Source organism: Lathamus discolor, chromosome 6 (genome assembly GCF_037157495.1).
Source record: "Lathamus discolor isolate bLatDis1 chromosome 6, bLatDis1.hap1, whole genome shotgun sequence".
Classification (NCBI taxonomy): domain Eukaryota; kingdom Metazoa; phylum Chordata; class Aves; order Psittaciformes; family Psittacidae; genus Lathamus; species Lathamus discolor.
The window spans coordinates 83,685,471-83,705,596 of NC_088889.1; the positions used below are offsets into that span (position 1 = coordinate 83,685,471).

Here is a 20,126-nt window from a genome sequence, read left to right on the forward strand (position 1 = left end):
TTAATTTGTCCCCTTTTAATTGAAAATGTAAAAAGGACGTCAGCTTTAAATAAGACAGTTTGTACAAAGCTTGAGCACAAAAAAGTGACCACCAACGTGTCATGTAAACACCACAAATGTTACTCATTTGTTCAGTAACGCACAGAGCAGCGTGCACATGCCCCTTCGAGGGGATTAGATTGCTGTAAGTGTTCCCCTCCCTCCCCTCAGACCTTAATGGAATACAGGAAACCCAGAAGCTCTGGAACATTTACAAAGCTACAGTAGGCAGGATACATTGTGACTGAAGGGTTATTTTGTTTTCTTTCAGGGACTGGTCATTTAAATATACATAAATTCAATAGTCTCACAGGTAAATGAATGGCAACTTGGATTAGAAAAAGCACCAAAATATTTAATATACATCTGGCACAAATTCCACAAGAAGTCAGTAATGGACAAACCAATGCTTTGCTTAAAAGAAAAACCTCAGACTGCACTTAATGCTCTTCTTCCAAAAGGGACACGACAAAAACATTGCACTCAGGATTGCTATCAAGTAAAGACAACCTTCTCATTACAACCTATTTGCATTGTGCCTCAGATTGCACATTCTAGAAGATGCTGTTTCCATTCTGTTCCAGACAACGATGGTGAGCAGAATTTCACATAAGTAACTGTAAAACTACAAACCCAAAGGGCTGCAGGAGATGCATCAGCTTTAACTTCTCCCACTTTACATCATGGTTTACAAATTTAGCCACATCTTTTTAAAAAAGGCCCTACATGAAACAGAATTTACTCCAGCCATTTTCAAGCATTACATTTACACAGCACCTCTGATACTGCTGCCTTAAAGAGGAAGCGCGGGTCTGCTCCACAACAAGTAACACATTCACTGTTTCCCAGAGCAAGAAAACTGGATCATACAGAGTCATCCCCTGGGTGAGTCTGAAAAGGCAAAACCCACTCCCAACAGAGAACAGCAGATCTGATCCTATCCACGCTTGCCACTTTACTGAGGAATGGGGAGATTGATTCTGTTTCCTTAGTTAGAACTAGTTCCTTCTCTGGGAGCAAACACTATCAAAATGCATTCCTTCCATAAAGGGTGAGTCAAGACTAAGTTGGGGCCGCAAAATCCACAAGCAAGTACTCCAAGAAACCCAGCTGAGTCAACGAGTTCCCCCAGGCTGACCCTTCTCCTCCACACATCCTGTCAATGGTGTGCAGTTGTTTCATGGTCTCAAGACCAGCCAGCACAAACCCCAACAGTGCAGGGACAGGACCTAATCCTGCCCATTGCATCCACAGCTCTTGGAACTCAAGTTATAGAATCATTGAATCATAGAATCATAGAATGGTTAGGGTTGGAAGGGACCTCAAGATCATCTAGTTCCAACCCCCCTGCCATGGACAGGGACAGCTCTCACTAAACCATCAGTTACTCAACAACTTAACAGCAGGAGGCCCCCCGACCATTCCTACCAGCCCATCTCCTTAGTAAGGACTCTTTCAAACTCATAGCTAAGAAAGCAAGCCTACTTTAAAGATAACTATGTTTAGTGTGATTTTAAAAGTCACTTCAAAATATTAAGCACTATTCTGTGAAGTCCTCTAATGTGTAATACATACGGAGTACAAAAACAGCAGCCAGCCCTCCTCAGCTCCACCTCTGTGTGGGATTGCCACCTCTGGTCACACATCTCCCCCTCTCATGGGCCCAGAGAAGAAGAGCAAGACTCAGCAGTTGTAACTGCATACAATGGCAACATTCAAGTAAACGCACTGGTTCAACAGTAGGCAACCTGTAGTCCAAATATAATTTACAGGGAGGAAAAGAAACACTTTACAGCAAGAACACTGGAGCTGGATGGTTCCTCCGCCTGCGTGTGAAGTGAATGTTATCCAGAAAGGGCTCATCTCAAGAGTGCAATTATGCAAAGATAGAAGCTTTTCAAAAATAATTTAAAAACTCTGTATAACCTCCAGAACCTGTTGGATTTTAAAACCTAACTACAGACAGGCCGAGGATTGCTATAGTAGTGAGGAACCACTCTAACCTCAGTGATTTAAGGCAAGCTGTTAGCAGGACTAGGACCTTCAGCCTCCTTTTACCTGGTGTCTCATACAGCCCCCATTCCCTTGAAATAATGTGCCTGTGCATAGTGCAAGAGGTCACCCCAAAAGCAGCCCCCAAACTGGAAGAAGAATCCTGTGGCAACAGTTGCTACAGCACAGCATCTGCTTGGGATCTGCAGTGACCATAACTGTGGTGTAGTTCTCTTTGGGGGAAGAACACAAGGAACACAGGTGTGTTTCATGGCAGAGAGACACCACCTGAACACACTAATGAGCACAACAGAGACACTCTGGCACCTCCAATACACTTGAGAACACTCCAGCATTGCTCATGCATATGGGTTTTGTCCTGAGCAAGATTCTGACCTTGGATTTGAAAAGGATGCGTGCAGCCTCCTGCAGCTCCCATCTTTGCTCTCTGTTACAGGTCCAGTCCAACACGGAACAAAACACAGTCATTTCCAATTAAAAGAAAAACACACTCATGGCACTGCATCAGGTGGGTTCCTACAGTTTTCCAAGGGCAAAGGAAAAAGCTGATGGCTCCCTCTTGGGGAGCAGCTGCTCTATTGTCAATGTATTGTCAGTACAGGCAGCCCGAGCAGGGGAGAGGGTGTGTGATAAAACCCCTGAGCCACATGCAGAGTAGCTCCCAGTTGGTCCCTCTGTGGCACTCCAAAGCTAGCACCCAGGAGGACCAACACTTGTTTGCAGCTTGACTTGGCTCCCTTTCAAAGGGAGCATGCGGATTAAAAGCAGTTTACTAAAAAGGATGGCAGAGAGATAATACTTAATTTGGGTCAATTAAAATAGAGTACTCATCCAGGCATTAAATCCTGGGAGAGAAGGATGGTAACCTCAAACAATTCAAGTCTAAGAACAAGAGGTAGAGATACCTATGTACTTCATGGTGAAGGAGTTACAGCCTTCTGTCTTACAATCTCATGTATTTCACTGCAGTTGACAATATAAAACCAAAGCTGCAATCTCCAATAGTCCAGAGAGAAAAATCTTAACACTGGTGGTTTTGTTTGCACACAAGATTTAAGCAGACACTCAGCTTTCAATACTTACTGGAGAAAACATGTTCTGCTGTATATTGAAACACTATCCTGAAGAGTTTTGAGTTTCAGGTTAAGCATCTTCCTTTTTAACACAAAAGGCTAAATTCACATGCACACGTTTTGAGTACAGTGAGCTCAAGGGAAGAACCGAGCACCTAATTCACCAAGGGTCTTCTAAAAAAGGATCGCACTGCAGAACACAAGGCTGCAAGACCCAGAAGCTCACAATGACTATTATTTTCTGATGAATGGGAATGATGTAGTCTCAGCCAACAAATTACATCACGACTGAGGTGGCTGTTAAACTACGTGGTGTTTAACTTTGCTGGGCTTTATTTAGAAACAAGGATTAGAACTGTAAGGAAGATACTTGTGTCAGGAAAATACTGAGGTAACAGTCAATGCATAGCCATGCCTGGGACCCACGGCTGACAAACTAGCTCTGGGATCCGTGGGTTCTTCAGGCTCTGACAGACGTGCAAGGAGTGAAATAAAAGTCACAGAGGCAAAGCTGCTGCCCCCAGTGCTCTGAACCCTCACCTCAGAGCCACCCTGCCTGGGGGGGGCTGCATCTGTGTGCAACCGGCCTCAAGTCACCCATCAGCAGAGCAGAGTGAACTTGTTTCATACTCCTCAATGTATTGGCTGCAAAGCCATCATGGTTCAGAGGCTGATGCATGAGCAGATCTGCCGTGCCAGCCAGGGGCAGCCAGGGCTCAGCCCACCCAGCTGCCACAGCTGTCCAGTTTTCTGCCACACCTCCATGTATTTTCCCTGTGGTTCTTTCATTACAATTGCACAGTATTAAAAAGCCATAATTCTACATCCAGAATAGCACCAGCAGCAAGTAAACTCACAATTCATTCAATTTCCTCAGTCACGTTTTATGGCCAGCTATGGGCGGAATCTTCCAAATCCGTACTCGAATCAATAGCCTTGACCTCAACAATACTCACAAGTGAAAATTAGCACAACTGAGCCTCCAGTCATTCTGGGAGCCAGATGCTAAAGGTGCTGCAAACTATAATGCGGTGCAGGTGGTCAGTGTTTTATTCCTAGGGACTGAAGTTTACAGGAGTTGTTATTTCTTTGCATATCAGGGAAGGCAGTAAGATGCCACAGAGTGCAGATGTCAGACCAGTTTTCCAGTACATTACTATAACTAACTATATAGTATTCTATAGTTATTTACCCCAAGTTGCAGCAGATTCACTACATGCATAAGGTTTCCTAACACATACTATAATTAAAATAAAGTTAAATAGTTGCAATGGTTCCAAGGATTTCATCAGCTGCTCACTACGGTCCTGTGCCTACACAATGAGCATTTAAAGTGTAGAAGAAATGAAGAGTGAAAGTATTTGGCCTGTTCCACAGATATTCACAGTTTAACCATTAAACAAGCGTATCTTTAGGGGCTTCTCAGAACCATATAGAACCCCCGCTCCCACACGGGAACACCAGCATTACAGAGTACGGTCTGGTCCTGTTTAGGATCATACAATCACCAGGCAAGCCAAGGGAAGGTCTGACTCCCTCTCTCACTGTCAGCACTGCCAAAGAGCTGGATCTTCAGCTCCTGGTTCAGGAATATAAAACTGATACAGGTCTGGTTTGCATTCGGTAAATGGCAATTAAAACATTCAAGTTAGGCTAAAAATAAATGGTACTTTGCTAGATAGAGCATTTGGCTATTTTTGCAAGTATTCTACCCATTGGGTAGAGCTGCCCCTGCTAGGCTGAAAGCAGCAGAACAAGAGCAAGGCTGGCCTCATGTACATGGGACGTAAGTCACTGAGAATCATGTCTTTTCCCTAAGAGGAAATAAGATTTTCCCTTCCTCTATATTCACCACCACTATCTTTAAGAAGCTGTATTATGTTTGTTATACTAAAATGGCTCAGCCTTGATGTGCTTCAGATTGATTTCCTCACTGCTATCCACATTCAGGCTACAAGATAAGCGCCAGCCTTAAAGCACTCCATCCCTCATCCTCTGGAGCTGCTGCAGTTTAGCACATGACTCAGTAGCAGCTGCTGCCATGATTTGGTGTGTGCGCGTGCATGCACTGCCTATTCATCTGAATACTCAGTTTTCACACTCTGGACATTTTAAATTACCTTTAGAGGAAAAAAATAGAGATGAACAAAGCATTTAATAGCTGAATGAGAAGTCTCAAACTTATAAATACAGTTTTCATTTACTAAATCAGGCTCCATATGGAACTTTCGCTAACAAAGCAGCCTCTGTTGGGGAGCTTTTCTTTTTTTAAACAACAGCACCAGCAAAAGTCTCACCATAAATTCAATTATAGCAGCACAAGTGCTTTGGCCTGCTTTGTTCACCGACTTGGAATAAGGTTTTGCTGCCAAACTGTGCTTAGGCCATGGTAGCTTGTAAGGTTATAGTAGCAAGGACAAAGCTTTGGGTGTATTTACCTGTAACACAGCAAGTTTGGGGCTCCCCTCCTGCAAAGGGACAGACTCAGCTGCACCTAGAACATTTGTTTTCTACAGCTTAATGCGTGTCCCAGCAAGAGCTTGCAGAAGCAGCATGGACCAAACTCTCCTTTTATTAGATGAAAGAGATGCTATCTGTGGCTTGTGGGTTTGGTTTTTAACAGTTTTCAATACCCACATTTTGTTGGCGATTTATGATCTCAGACCCAAGCTATTGCATAGGCTGCACACCAGCAAAGCCAGTGACAGAATTCAGGCAGATCCTCCTCTCTCTGCTACCCCGTCTGGGGCACAGCAGATGTGCAAAGCATGCCACCCTGGAGCCAGTGACACGCTCATCACCTAAAATCTGGTTCCCTTTAACTTTAAAACACTGGTATCACAGAAGCCATTAGACGCTATGGATGACTGTCCAGGCTTTGGTTTTGGTTTGTTTTTTCCACTGAAGCCATTCTACGATCCTGAAATGCAGCTCTGAAAAGAAAAGGTGTGTAATGGAAATGTATCAAATTCATTAAGCCAGCACTTAGCTCTGCGGAAAGCCTTGGCAACCATCCCTTTTACCAAAAGGTGTAAAAAAGCTGACATACTAAAATTAAAAAAGGTAGCATCAATAACCAAAAAAAGTTTCAACCAGTGTTAATAAAACTCCCTTTAAGTCACAAGTTTCAACAGGCAAACAGTCCCAATACAGGCATTGTAAAATAATATATTGACTCCTATCCAAAGATTATCAAATCAGTCTAAAAATGCCTCATCTACACTGTTGTCATTAAGAACACATTAAGAATTCACTTTGTCATCAGATGCCGATATTGTTGCTCCAGGAAGTGTGCAGTATTCACTGCGCCTTAGCAATTAAACAGAGGCTTTAAAAAATTGGTTCGTCAATATTAATGCAAAAGATAGTTCCTTACATAGAAGTACTGTGCTTGCCAGACAAGTAAGGTAATACTTTAGGTATAAATCAAACAAATTAAAGCAGAATTATACCACAGTTTTCCTTGAAGACTTAGGGTTTGTGTGTTGCTTCTGCCAATGTGTAGCAAACTTAAGAAGCAGAACCTTTGGTTCTTTTAGTCAAGTAAAAATAGTCTCATGTAACCACAAAAATACAACTTCCAGAGAAAAATGGAAGTCCATCAAGAAGTCCACTTTCAATAAAACTGAGGTAGTACTGCTCTTTTATTATGTGATGTGTAAGAGATTTAGGTACAAATCGTCATCTACCACTCAGTTGACTGACAGGTACAGTAATTTTATAACACAATCCCAACATTTAGTTTGAAACTCCAAAAAAAAAGGAATGATCTGGACTCATTCGCTAAGAGCTCAAATGGGAATTAGCCGTATTACAAAAGGCTGTTGGTTTTGTTGGTTGTTTGGAACCTTATACCAGGGGATTAATGCATTTGTAGTTAACACTGCTGTTCATCTTGGTAGAAAACCTTAAAATTATTACAGCCTAAAACGTCAACAATGTAAACAGCACTACACACAGTACAGACCTGCCCTGACGGATGTGGGATGAAAAACTGAAATCTGGCACTGTATAATTTAGCAATGTTAATTTAACCTAACGAAAAAGATCTACATTGTGCAAGAAATATCAGATTGACTTATACTAATCTGAAGTCTTAAAAAAAAAACAAAACAAAAAACAACCCCAAAATGCTTAACTTGGAGCCAGGGTCAAATATTTCAGGGCAAGAGTAAAAGGAATAACCAAAATTAAGAAAGTGCCTAAAACATGATACAGCATTTTAGAGCCCTTTCAAAGACAAGGCAGAAAAAGGTGTAAAGTAGAAAAATCTGGAGCCTTGGTAATTTCCAGAAACATCCAGAGTTTACATTTCATGAAGGGCAACAGGTTGCTTCCATCACTGCTGCTTCGATGCCGCTAAGTCTGTTCCGCCTCTGTGTTCGAAGACAGAATACATTTGGTTTCCTCTTCCTTTTTCCTTCGCTCCATTTCCCACTCCACAAAGGTATCGAAGAGACTCGGCCAGGCCTCATCTTCACTGTAGTTGCTAAAGTCCGGTCCAATCACCTGAGTAAAATTTAGAAACATGTTCCACGTGTCCCGGGAGATTCCCTTGATTCCTGAGGGGTTCTCGACTAGGAAGTGTAACCACTGGTCCAAAATAGGGGGCTTGTTTTGGGTGAAGACTAATTTCCAAAGGGCAATGGCTATTTCCCGATGAAGCGACCTCTGTCCTTCTTCAGAGTCCAGGCCAAACTGGAAGGTGAAACGATAGAGATCCTTGAATTTATCTTCCTCCTTGGCTTCATTTAAGAGGCTGGGGAACCTTGCACAAATGCCATCAATGCTGTCTGCGTTTATTGCTTTGCAGCCTTCAAAAAACTCCTTCCTATTGAGCAAGAGAAGAGAAGTTAGTGTGAGCACTTCACCCTGACCTCACGTGCTGAACACTTCCCATCTCCATTCAGCTATGTCAAATCAGAAGAGGGTTGTCTGGGTAAGACAAGGTGTACTCTCAAGCCCAAGTGGCACAAGGATTTTGGCAACGGAGCTGATGGAAAGAGACACGTTTCCAGGAAGTTCCTCATGGCCTGGGGAATCACATACACCCCTCACATCTGGTGGGTTTTGAAAGATTTTGCTGCCTGGCTTTCTGACGACTCGATACTACCACAATCCAGTGCTTTTCACGTTAAGAAGTGAATAAAACCTACCACAGAAGAAATATCAAACGTTTGACAACACCACATCTACCACATCTGAATCTAGCTAATTTATATACTGTGCTTCAATTTCGCCCATGTCTAAGCACCCATGCTCTCGGTGAGCACAGAGCAGTTCACTGGCAGCCTTCCTGTGGTTTTTTTATTGCCCTTCCAGCCTGCAAAATAAAAAGGGTGCCAAGAGCAATGATCAGCGAGGCACCTGCTGAGAGCGGAAGAGAGCATGGCACGACAGCACAGGCTGCAAGGCAACACGTAAACACCGCTCGAAGCACCAATGCTGTACTAATTACCCTGCTAATAATCTGACCAAGTGGGTAGATGGTAGCTCCGATTTCTCTAATGCTCACAAGCAAGTGTTATAACCAGCCAATATCAACCAAAGCCAGGAGACTCTGCCACAGGAAGGGCTGGAAGGCAGGAGATGGGGCAGCACATAGGAGAACAGAAGACAACATTGCTTTCCTTGATGAAAGAAGTCAATCAGCACTAATCAGTGTGTCCTTGAATAAAGGTAGCCTCTCACCACTAGATTTGCCCTCTCCAAGAAAATCAAAACGATGTTAATAAAACTCATGGTGGTTGTACAGAATCACAGACACTACACCTGCAATTCACGTTAGCAAATACCTGTCCCATCAGCAGTCATTAAATCCACATTTGCATTCCTGAGTAACTCACCCATTTGACACCCACCCACGTCCACACAGACTCGGAAGATGCTGGAAAAGCTGTGTTCAGTGCACAGCAAAGGCTTGCTTCAAGGCTCAGAACACCAAAGTAATTTTGAAAGTTATAAGCTGAGTAAAAATGGGAAGCATTACTCAAAATAAAAGATTCATTCCCTCTCAGCAAGGCCCTGTAGGAAATCTTGCTCTTACCTGGATATCAACAATCAAGTTGGGGAAGGCTGCTGTAGTTTTGGAGGGGGGTTTGTTTGGGTTTTTTTTTGTTTTTATTGATAAGTTTTAGCCATTCTGCTGTTTCCGGAAGGATCACGCATGCTATCAGCCAACTGACTGACCCCCTTGTCCAGGACGGAGAGCACTTTAAATACCAATCACTTGTCAGCCAGTATGAAATAGCTACAAGTGTCAAAAGCCTTGCGATTTCCTTCCCTCTCTATACTTCAACAGGATTATTCTGGAAAAAGACATTAAGTATAATACTGGTTGGGCAGGAACAATTCTTTGGAAGCAGTCTGTCATTCTTTTACAGGATGAGAACAGAGCTGGTAGCAATTATTAAGGTATCTCACATTACTTTAAAGCAAAAATTAATTTTTGTGTCCAATCTCATCACCAAATAATGCTGGAAACAGTAATACTGGTTTTGGTAAATTAAGAATAAATTCGTATCTACAGAAGTTCATTACACTGTTCTTCTTTAGCAGCATAATGTCCAAAACCACTTTTGGTTCTGAAACCCACTGTGAGGGGAAGGGGAAAAGAGGACAATACAAAGCTTACCTTCTCAGCAGTAGGAATTAATGTGATCAAAATGCTAGTGTTAGAAAAAAATAGGTAAGTGAAGCTAATGAGGCTGCCTCCCCAACACACAGACGACAGGATATATTTTAACATAGGAAAATAATTACAAGTTCTACAAGAACTAACCTTGTAAATTTGCACATGGTAGCAGCCTGGAATTTCCAAGCCAAAACTAGCACTTTAAATTCAGTGGGATCAACACAGAGGTCATTGCAAAATCGTTCCATTCCTTCTTCCAGTATGGCATCTTCCCGTTCATCCTTATATCTCCTAAATAAATCCCCAATCCTTTGGAGTGAAGATTCTTCTGCGCTGGTAACAGGGTCTTTCTTTATATCTCCAGAAAACGTTGAAGGCTGACTGGACTCCACAGCAGCATCCGCTTTCTTTGTCCCATTCACAAGTATATCTCCTGAAGACTTCCCACAAGCTGAACCATGGTCATCTTTGTGGACTGCACTTCTTTTACTGTGTGACTTGCTGCCGGATTCCCTTTCCCCATTTTTGCTGCCAAGGGTAGAAGAAGGATTCTTGCACTTCGTGACACACTGGCCCATGATGTTGCAAGCCCAGCTTCTAGAGAAGTCCCCTTACCGTCGGACACCCTCGCAGCTGCTCTTCAACACATCTCACCATGCCATTAGCGGTAGTCAACTGACCTGAAAAGCAGTTTCAGAGTCAAATTGCTGGTTTTTCCACAAAGAATATTATAAACATTGAATGTGGGATAACATTCACCAGTAAGAGACCAACTCCAGGATATTTAAGTTTTGCGTACTGAAAAGGAGTAGTGTAGAGAAGGTTGGCATATGCCATAAATTTCAGGCAATTTCAGGCTGTTTTACCTAGAAATCAATGCAGCTCACTCAGTGGCTGCAGTATACTAATGGGTCCTAATAAAGGAAATTCCTAAAATTCTTACTGTAACATAGGTTACAAAGAGGTTGATTCATGTACAGGCTTCATCAAGACAGACTACTCTAACCCAGAAATATTCTAAAGGAAATGGTTTTTAAAAGTATACCCACATTTCATATATAGAATATAACACACTGAAACAAAGTAAAGGGGGAGGAGGCAGGGGGAGGGAGGGTGGAGACACTGATGGGACAACTTGGCAGAGTTAAGCATTAGACTGTACCTTCAGCAAATGGGGGAAAAAAAAGGGGGGGTTTTGGGGGGTTGGGTTTGATTTTAATTGGGGGGGAAGAGGGGGGAATGATGACAAGGGGGGGCAGGGATGATGGGAGTTGTGGGTTTGTTTGGGTTTTTTTAAACTGAGTCTGTAATCTACATTTTTTGTTCTTAACACACGTACAAAGGGTGTTTGCAGAAAGGTGCAACACTGACTTCCCATGCAAGATAGCATTTAGGAATTATTCATTGTTTCAAGTGGGTTCCTCCCTTCAGGTAAGGAGACAGACAGAGGGAGGGGGCCTTTATAATGAACCTCTTCAGACAGACACCCATGCAGATAAGAAGTAGCAATTCCAGTTCAGTTAAAAAAATAAAATTAACTTAAAATGCCAAATGATTTCACCATTTTCTGTTCTTATAAATCACAATGTTAAAGTCTTGCATATTTGGAAACGAAATTTTTCCCTCAGAAAAGGTTTCTTAAGTGATCCCTGTTAAAACCAAGCTAACACTCTGACACTATCCTATCAGCATGCAGCCACGCCATGGACAGTCCATTTCTCAGAAACATCAACTCCAAGAAAGCAATTGCTTATCATATTCCTCCTTTACCCACTTATTTGCATTTCATCTCCACTGTCAGTTAGGCAAAAGCCTTGAACATAAGAATTGGGTTTGCCTTGTCCTTGTTTACTGCTCCCAGGTTACAGAATTGGAACAAGAAAGGAGATTAAAATTAAAAATGAAAAAATAAAATAGACTTCAGGTTTTCTGTATTCTTCTGAGATCAAACCCCCATTTTAAGCTGTAAATCAACTTGGAACAGCAGCACCAAGTGCAGATGAATTCTCCAGATATTAGGATTACAAACATCAATCTTCTCACAGCCTTTATACCTGCTTTGTCAAAACAGCATGCATGCAATTTCATGAGCAAAGAAAAGGTATTTTTTGCCAAGATGCTGGTTTCAATTACCTGGCTCCCCCTCCCCGATTCCTTTTCTTAAGCCCATAAGACACAAACAAAACTAACAAAACCTAGTTTTAAGCAGCAGAAGAAACAAATATCTGGTATATCCTTTCATCAGACTGCTTTAACCATGAACTTTGCAGCATCATTTTTATAGGCAAGTAAAGTTCAATTTAATGCATTTAAGAATAATTTCTTATTCATTTGTATTTTAAAGGATTCATTAAAATATCCATTTCCACATAAACAACCCAAAAATCAATTTTGGCAGTCCTTAGTATTTCACAGCTCTTTGCGAATTGCAGAGTACAGCCTGGCACTGGTTCCTGTGCTGCCACACGTCCGAGCAACAGCATCTTCTCCAGTCTATACTATTTTTTCATTAAACCAAAACAAACAGGATATTATTAGGCAGTCTAAATTACTGCTTAGAGATTAACTCCCAGATACCAGCCTTTTTTCATTCTCCCCTTTAAATCCATCAGAATTCAAATGCTCCATCTACATCAATCCTTGTTCTTCCATCAGTTTATCCAAGGCAGCTAGTACTGCGTTGGCTAAGTTTTCCTTTAGACAGAAGCATGCAAGTAAAGGGACAGAATGAAGAAACCCTGAGTAAAAACCACTAGTAGAATTTAAAGTAGAGTATAGATAGTTTATGAAGCTTTCTGCTCAAACACATAACAGCAGTTATTAGCTGTTGGGGATTCAGAAAAAGCTTTTCCCTACGGACAGGCTGAAGTACAGCTGATAGAGGTACTATCCCTTAAAATAGCTGGTAGCGGTCAAATCACACATGGCATAATGGACAGATTAATCCAATTCACTTCAGGAATCCGCATTTAAAGTCAGAAAGACAGTTTGCAAGACGAACTTATATATTCTGCCCCTAAGTTTTCCTAATGCAAATGATTCATGCTGTCATGTTTCCTAAGCAACGGCTTGTATTAATGATGATCTAACATCTGAGTCTACAAAGTGACATCACCAATCTGATGAAACAGATGGGGTTTATTGTCATTTGCTGTCATGAAAAGACAACATTACAGTACACAGAGGGAAGGTCAGCCAGCATTATTAAACACCTGTATGTGAGGAAGTGTCCCAACAGCTGTTTCCAAAAACCACTGGAGAGCACAACAACAATAACCCATAGAGTGAAAGTTAACCACGTCCCCTGCAGCATACCCCTCTAACAAGCATGTTTTCTGTACTTCAGCCTACTTGCCTTACAAGTAACTGGCTGCTGCTCCTGAACAGCCACAGCCTGGGCTCTGCAAGCACTGCTCTTCCCTGCAGTAACGGAGTTCTTTCCTCCTCCCTGCCAAGGAGGCTTTCAGAGCACAATCCTACTCATTAGGAACAAACGCTATAGAAGATACTGAAGTACAGTTGCTGCAATTCCTCACTTTTCTACTACACGAAACTTGATGCCATGTGCCAGATACTTTGAAGCATTCTACCCCAAAAATAGCAAAACCTGCTTTAAAAAAATTAAAGGTCAGACTGCATCCGCTAGCAGCTTGTGCATGTATCTGGTTTTGTAAGAGAAAAATCTTCTGGCGCTCCATCAGTTACCCTCTTACAAAATGCCTTCACTGAGCTGGATCCACTTCACTTACTAGTCACCTCCGCTTCCTACATGACTCAGGTTTCAAGGCTTGAAAGGAACAAGAGCCTCGGAAGGAGATAGAAACAAGTGGGAGAAGTCGGCCCTTTTGTTAAGGGAGGCTGGAGAGAGGATCCAGTTGCAGCATGGGGAGCTGCATGGAACTCAGCGTTCAAGGAACATGAAAAAGCACTCTGAGGAAAGCGAACAAAGTGACTCATTTAACTGCAAAGCAAAACAAACATCACGTCTAGGTCATGCTGACTGCAGCTAAGTGAGCACAAGGATGTGCAGAGCTGTTTCTCCCAGCTGGATCAGGAACTACAAGTATAAAGTTCTCGTGTACCCAAAGGTTATACTGGATTGGTGACAAAACACTAATTCCCAAACGGATCATGTCCCAGGAGCAAAACTACTGTAACAGTACAACATGAACTGTGAGACACAAATGCAGTGCTCACCACTAGTTTTGCCATTCTGCTAAAAAAGATCAAAATTGAGGGCTAAGGTTGGAACATACTTAGTGCTACAGGATACAGTACTCCCAAAGAGTTACTCAGACAAGCATTGAGCAATAACCTACAGTAAATATGAATCACCAAGAAGCCCATGAGGCCATCTTCCACATAACAGGAACTGCAAAGCAGAGATCGACAATGATGCTCTCTACTCCTTTCTAGAAGGCAAGGAAAAGGAGAGCCTCCATCTAAGAACGAAGGATGTGTAGAACTATATTGCCCAAGACATTAAACATAAAACCTAGAGAAGACTGGAAAGACCTTGCTATGCTTGGTGGGGATTTTTGGTTTGCTTGTTGGGTTGGGGTTTTTTTTACGGCTTTCTGGGGGTGGGGTGTTTTTTTTTTTAAGTGCAGTAAAGGAATTAGTTTTTCTCCATTTTCAAGTGACCAGATCACATGCAACCCAAGACTGGAAGGGAGCAAAACAACAAAATGACTCAGTAATAATTCTCTGTCATACAAGCATGCCATGGCACAACTGAAAACAGCAGCACTGAAGTGGGGGAGAGCTGGAAGGAGGAAAGAAAACGCAAAGGAAATATTTAAGTCACCCTGTATTTTTCCTTAATGACCAATGTTGCTGTAGTAATAGAAATTATCAGATACATCCAGAGAACAACAAAACACAGGCGAGCATTATGCCATTTAATAAAGTGTTGCATCAGAAGGTATTTACAATGAATTTCAAAACACATTAAGTATAGAAAGAAGAGGAAAAAACCCTCCACAGATTCAAGAACCCATCAAAGACAAATTTAGGAAATCTTGTAACAAAAGGGGACACAGCTCAGCCAACCATTAAATCCCTTCCAAAGTAGCAGTTCACTAGTAAGGGCAAAGACAACATTGCTACAGCTTAACTCAGCCTCAACTTTTCACTACACATTATCTACCTCTTAGTGGACAGGGATACATGACTTCTTCAATAGCTGGAAGTATCATGGGTGCCCTGTTTTTTTCCAGCTTTGAGCAGATACACACAGATTTCCTCTGGGGAGGCACGAAAGGATCACTGCAACTGCTGAACCAGAAGCAATCGCTGTTTTAAGAGTTGATGCTGGACAAGTGATCCTGTAAGCAAACATCTAATACTCACATAGTTTCAGTTACACAGGGAATCATTCCACTAGCTTCACAGCCTCCTTCAGGCTCCCTGGGTTCCACATGAAATGCTGCAAGACAAAAGACCACACAACTGTTTATGTTCAGAAGAGGCTATGAAACCACAAAATACACCACATTGCTCAGAAACGACTACTCATTTAATAAAACCTTCATAGCCAAAATCTGTCTGTCAAAAGAGTCCTTTTATAAGACTATTTCACTTTTTGACTTATAAAGTATCATTAACACCATTAACTCTGCATTGTCATTAAAGCATAGATCAGGTACTGAATTTAACACACAAGCTCAAATGTTTGTTAGCAGTAAACACACACTTCCGGACACTTTTATGGCTTTCAGCATGGGAGGGTTAAATCCTCATTTCATGCACTCAAAGCAAAACAGAGGACACGCTATCATTGTCAATGCATGTTAGCTAAGCGGCTGTTTAATCTGTGAATGCCAGACAGCTGCTTCCTAGCAAAGCATCATTTGGGTCTAGAAAGTAATTCTCTTTTTTCATTCTCTAGCACATTCTTTTCCGTGTTTGTTTTCCCATGTTCAGTTCAGCTGGCTCAACTGCACTTCTCTTAAATTCTCAGCTCTGCTATGAAGCTCTGAAGAGAAGATGACAGACAAAACATACGTGTGGTTTGTGTAGCAAAAGCTACAGCCACAGCACCTAGTCAACACCTCTGTTTGATCTAGGGAAAAAACCCACCAAACAAAAACAAGACAGCACTGGTAAAGCTCCTCTGCTCCACCATACTAAACCACTGAAATGGCTTGTTTTTACAGCTCCTAGTACATCTAGTGAGCAGGCAGGTGATCAAAAGCTGCCTTTCTGCATACTTCTTTTTACTTACTGCTGAGGAAACAAGTGGGAACATCAGCTTGTTCAGTGCTTCCTTCAGTAAAAGTAGGCAATGGATGTAGAAAGACTGCCATGAAATAAGTTCGTATTGCACATGCCAGTCTCCACATAAATTGAGTTTTCTGCAAACTTAAGTCCTATATGTGTATTAGGACAAATCTGACCAACAAATAAAACCTAGTGCAGATCAAAGGTTTTAAAAGCCCAGGAAGCAGCACCCAAAACACTTCAAAACCCCTACAAACTGTGGACTGGTACTGCCACACACATACACAAAGCAAAAGTGTATCTCGGCTGTACCATTTTTAGCCATTTACTTTTGAGATGGATAGTCCAAAAAGCCTGCTTCTGTCTGGATTTACATCCTCTGCTTCCAAACCTCATCTTCCACACAAACAACAACCCTTTTGCACCCACTCCACGGCCTCACAGCTATTGTAGAGCTCTTGTAGGGCTCTTGTAGGCCCTGCTGAAAGGGCCACCCTGTGCGGGTGCACAGCCATCAGCCCACTTAAATGCGTATATGAACAGAGGAGTTCCTGTCGTTCTCACAGTTGAAGCGCTAGCTTGGATTTCTTTCTATTTGACCATAGCACTTCATGAATTTAAAGAATTTAAGAAAAAGTAACATTTAGCACTTCTGTGTCAATTCCTTTTGGTCCCCTGCAACTAAATAATTCCTTTTATAAATCATTGGGGAAGGAAAGAAGTGATGGGAGGGATACGAGGGCACTGTAGAGCTTCATTCTCCCAGGAGCCTGCTTAAATAGAGAAGAGGCAACATCTTACACTTGGCATTCTAAAACCATTGTCATGGCAACTTTATGCAACAAACTAACTACTTTTCAAACACATCTGTATTTCTTTGGAAGAAATCTATGATCCACCAAATCCACATTGCCACCTAACTACTGGAAGCAAACCCTTATTTCAAAGTTCGAAAGGAGCTGAATCTGATGGAGTTCAGTCCTACCCAGCAAAAGTCAAACTCTCTCAGGTTGTCTGAAGTAGTTTCCAGGTTGGCTGACCTGTACACACACACTGTAGAGCTGGGAGCTGGAAGTTTTAACATCTGTTAGAACCACCAGCTACAATTCTTCCTCCATTCTTACTACTTTTATTCTACCAAGTTGCCCATTTCACCTTTTTTTTAATTTTTAATGTAGTAGCAAGTGGAAACTCCTGTGACAACACCATTATGGGATGTGGAATAAAAAGTCAGTACGAGCAGTAAAGAAACCAAGCTCTTCAAGCCTGCATTTAAAGGCTATCACAGCACAGCTATGCGTTGTGGCTGACTTGATGCTAAATAATGTGAGGTGACTGGGATGGAAGGAAGCATCAAACACGTACTTCTGTGGCACAGGTTTTAATTCAGTCCTTGGGTCAGGTTTGCACGGTATAGCTGTATACTACGATCCCCAAGCATTCCCCCTTGCTGACACAGTAGGAGTGTCCACTACAGCAACTCAGAAAACAGTCTGCATTGTTGTTAACAATCCCACTCAGTGGTCCACTGGGACAATACATAAATGGTGTGTGCTTTCAGGATTATGGAGACCTTTGTTTTGCTCACCTGCTTTTCTTTACACCTGTGCCTGACTCCCCCCTGTGACTTTGGCTCTCCTGAGCACTGGTGCAGAGGATCACACTACAGAACATTGCAGCACCAAAACTGCTATCACCCTCCACACTTGTCTTCAGCGGCTTTTCTGGGTGTAAGAGCTGGCAGCATTCTCACAAAAGGCAACTTTCTTTGCTTTCCTATGGGGAATCATTGAAGAATCAGTGATACTGTTTCCCTCTTCAGCAAGCAGAATTTTAGAGGATCAGCTCTGCACATGGAAGATTTTACTATGCATGTAAGTTTTATCACACAGCACCAAAGCAGTTGGTGCATTAAGTGTTAAAGCACCAGCAAAGCTTCGGTCAGCAAAGCCATCACGTTATGGAAACTGCTTATTTCAAGTCATAACCTGCAATTAAACTTTCTCAGCAAAAGCAGTCTGACTCCAGCACAATGGGCACATTATGGGCTTTCATTAGCCCAGAAGACACCTCACCACATCCCTACCCAAGCGCTGTGCTAGCACCAGTCTGTCACACACATCTGCTCTGCACCTCTGCTGCAGAAAAATGTTTATGCAAAGTTACTTAAGAGGAAGTCTTAAGCAGGAAAGTCCTGCTGCAATTAGTTACAATGAATTATTAGTCTGTCAGGCTGCCTGCAGTTCAAGCACCTTTCGATGAACTACAGCCAGGTAATGATTTTGGGAGCATACAGATGGCAGCTCTCTCCACATCTTCCAAATCAGAGATAACAAGCTATCTCTAATTCACCTCACTTCGAGCTTTGGAAACAAACTAGATTTAGAAATTCAACTGAACTGCACAATATTTGTCTCTATAGAACATACCTATATCAGAGTAGAAGCTAGTTACACTGAGGCTTGAAAAGGGACCATACAGAGTTTTGGCTGCAGGCTAAATGGCAGTCAGCGGGAAAACCAAGCCAGACAATGTGTATCTATCTTGGAAGCCTGAATACTTTATCAAATGAGATGTGGACTTCTTTGAGAAAGACCATACCAGAAAGGCTTAACTAGCACGGAAGGAAAAACAGGGGCAGATACAAAAATACCTAAAAAATATTGTATTTAAGTGACAATATATTCAGAAACTGCCTTACCATGTCTACAGTCCATAATGCTGGGCCAGCTCTCAGTGCCAAGAACCAAGAATACCACCAAAGGTCTACTTAGAAGCAGCCCCACTGCTGCCAGAAGCAGGCAAAAAACTCTTGAACAACTGCTCCTCGATACAGTGTGCTGTCACTTCAAGACCAGGACTGGGACATCAAGGGAGACTTTTCCATTCAAGACCTTGGGCAGAAGAAACCTGCTTTCTGTACTCTGGAAAGCACCCTACTAAGATACAGGTCATGACACCACTTTTCATGTCCAAAGTTCAACTAGTAGCCTTAAAAAACAAAACAGATGGTTTGGAATTGTAGTTCACTGTGTGAAGTAATTTTACAAGATTTATTCATTTTTTTCTTAAGATAATGTGAAAAATCATAGGGAGAGTAATGGCACCTTACTGCTTTCTCTCATGAAAGGCATTCCTTAAGCAGCATTTTCAGCAGACACGCATCATCCTCACATCCCTCCCTTTCTTTTTCACCCTCTAACCGCACAATACCTTACTTACAGATTACTTCTGACGGTTTTACCACTTAGCCCCATTTAAAAGTTTAAATTCCTTTCCTATTATGTGCTTCATTCTACTTTATTAGGTGGGTGGAATGATTTGTTAGGATTATTGTATTTTCACACAGCAAACCCAAGTCCAGTTAGCTAAATAGCATATAATCTTAGAAGGGTGCCTTCAGGTGCTTCTGTAATGTAAATAAATTAATGAACCAATTCATACAGCAGCAGTACTTGTTTTGAGAAGTCTATTTATACTATGAGCAAGACAATGGGCAAAGGGGAAATCAAGACAGCCAAACAACATGGCTCTTCAAGATCACACCATCAGTTTTCAGTAAAGCTGAAACCAGAACCCCAACCACATTGCATACAATGCCCTACCTCATTCATACTTAGACATGAACAAACTCGTTTATTTCACTGCAAGTAACTCAATCCCTGGATGAGTTTGAATCTATCACTTTGAAAAAAACAAAGATTCAGTCAGTGAGCAATTCATCTCTATCCATTTAAAAACTAACAACCTTCCCCCTCTGCCCTGAGATGAGGCCACACAACTCTCAAGGTCCAGCACTTCTGAAAAAGCAAATCATCATCTAATGAAGGTTTGTGGGTTTTTTTCCTTTAACATGCAAAGGGCTGTAAAAGGATAATCCTTCAGTATTTTTCCAGGGTACATTGTAACTTTCGCACAGCACGATAACCTTTAGCACCTCAGTATGTATTATGAATAATTAAAGCAGCACATACCAGAGCAAGAGACACTTTGTGCTCAAACACAACCAGCAAAACTGCAGATTACAGGACCAACAGAAACCATGACCCTCAGATATTTGACACAGATTCATTCTACTGTGAGCATCTGAAAGTAGCTGTGCTACAAATATTTACCATACCCTGTCTCAGTCAATTCCATAAATT

General features: G+C 41.9%; 1 protein-coding gene across 2 annotated transcripts in view; it reads right to left on the reverse strand.

Moving 5' to 3' along the window:
• Positions 1-20,126, reverse strand: part of DCUN1D3 (defective in cullin neddylation 1 domain containing 3) — a 26,172-nt gene continuing 6,046 nt past the window's right edge. For both annotated transcript variants that reach the window (XM_065684300.1, XM_065684301.1), the window contains 3 exons: positions 15,112-15,187; positions 9,907-10,439; positions 1-7,956 (listed from right to left, as the gene is read on the reverse strand). In XM_065684300.1, the coding sequence (XP_065540372.1) occupies positions 7,485-7,956; positions 9,907-10,337 (903 nt within the window). In that variant the 5' untranslated portion in view covers positions 10,338-10,439; positions 15,112-15,187 and the 3' untranslated portion in view covers positions 1-7,484. The remainder of the gene's footprint in view (positions 7,957-9,906; positions 10,440-15,111; positions 15,188-20,126) is intronic.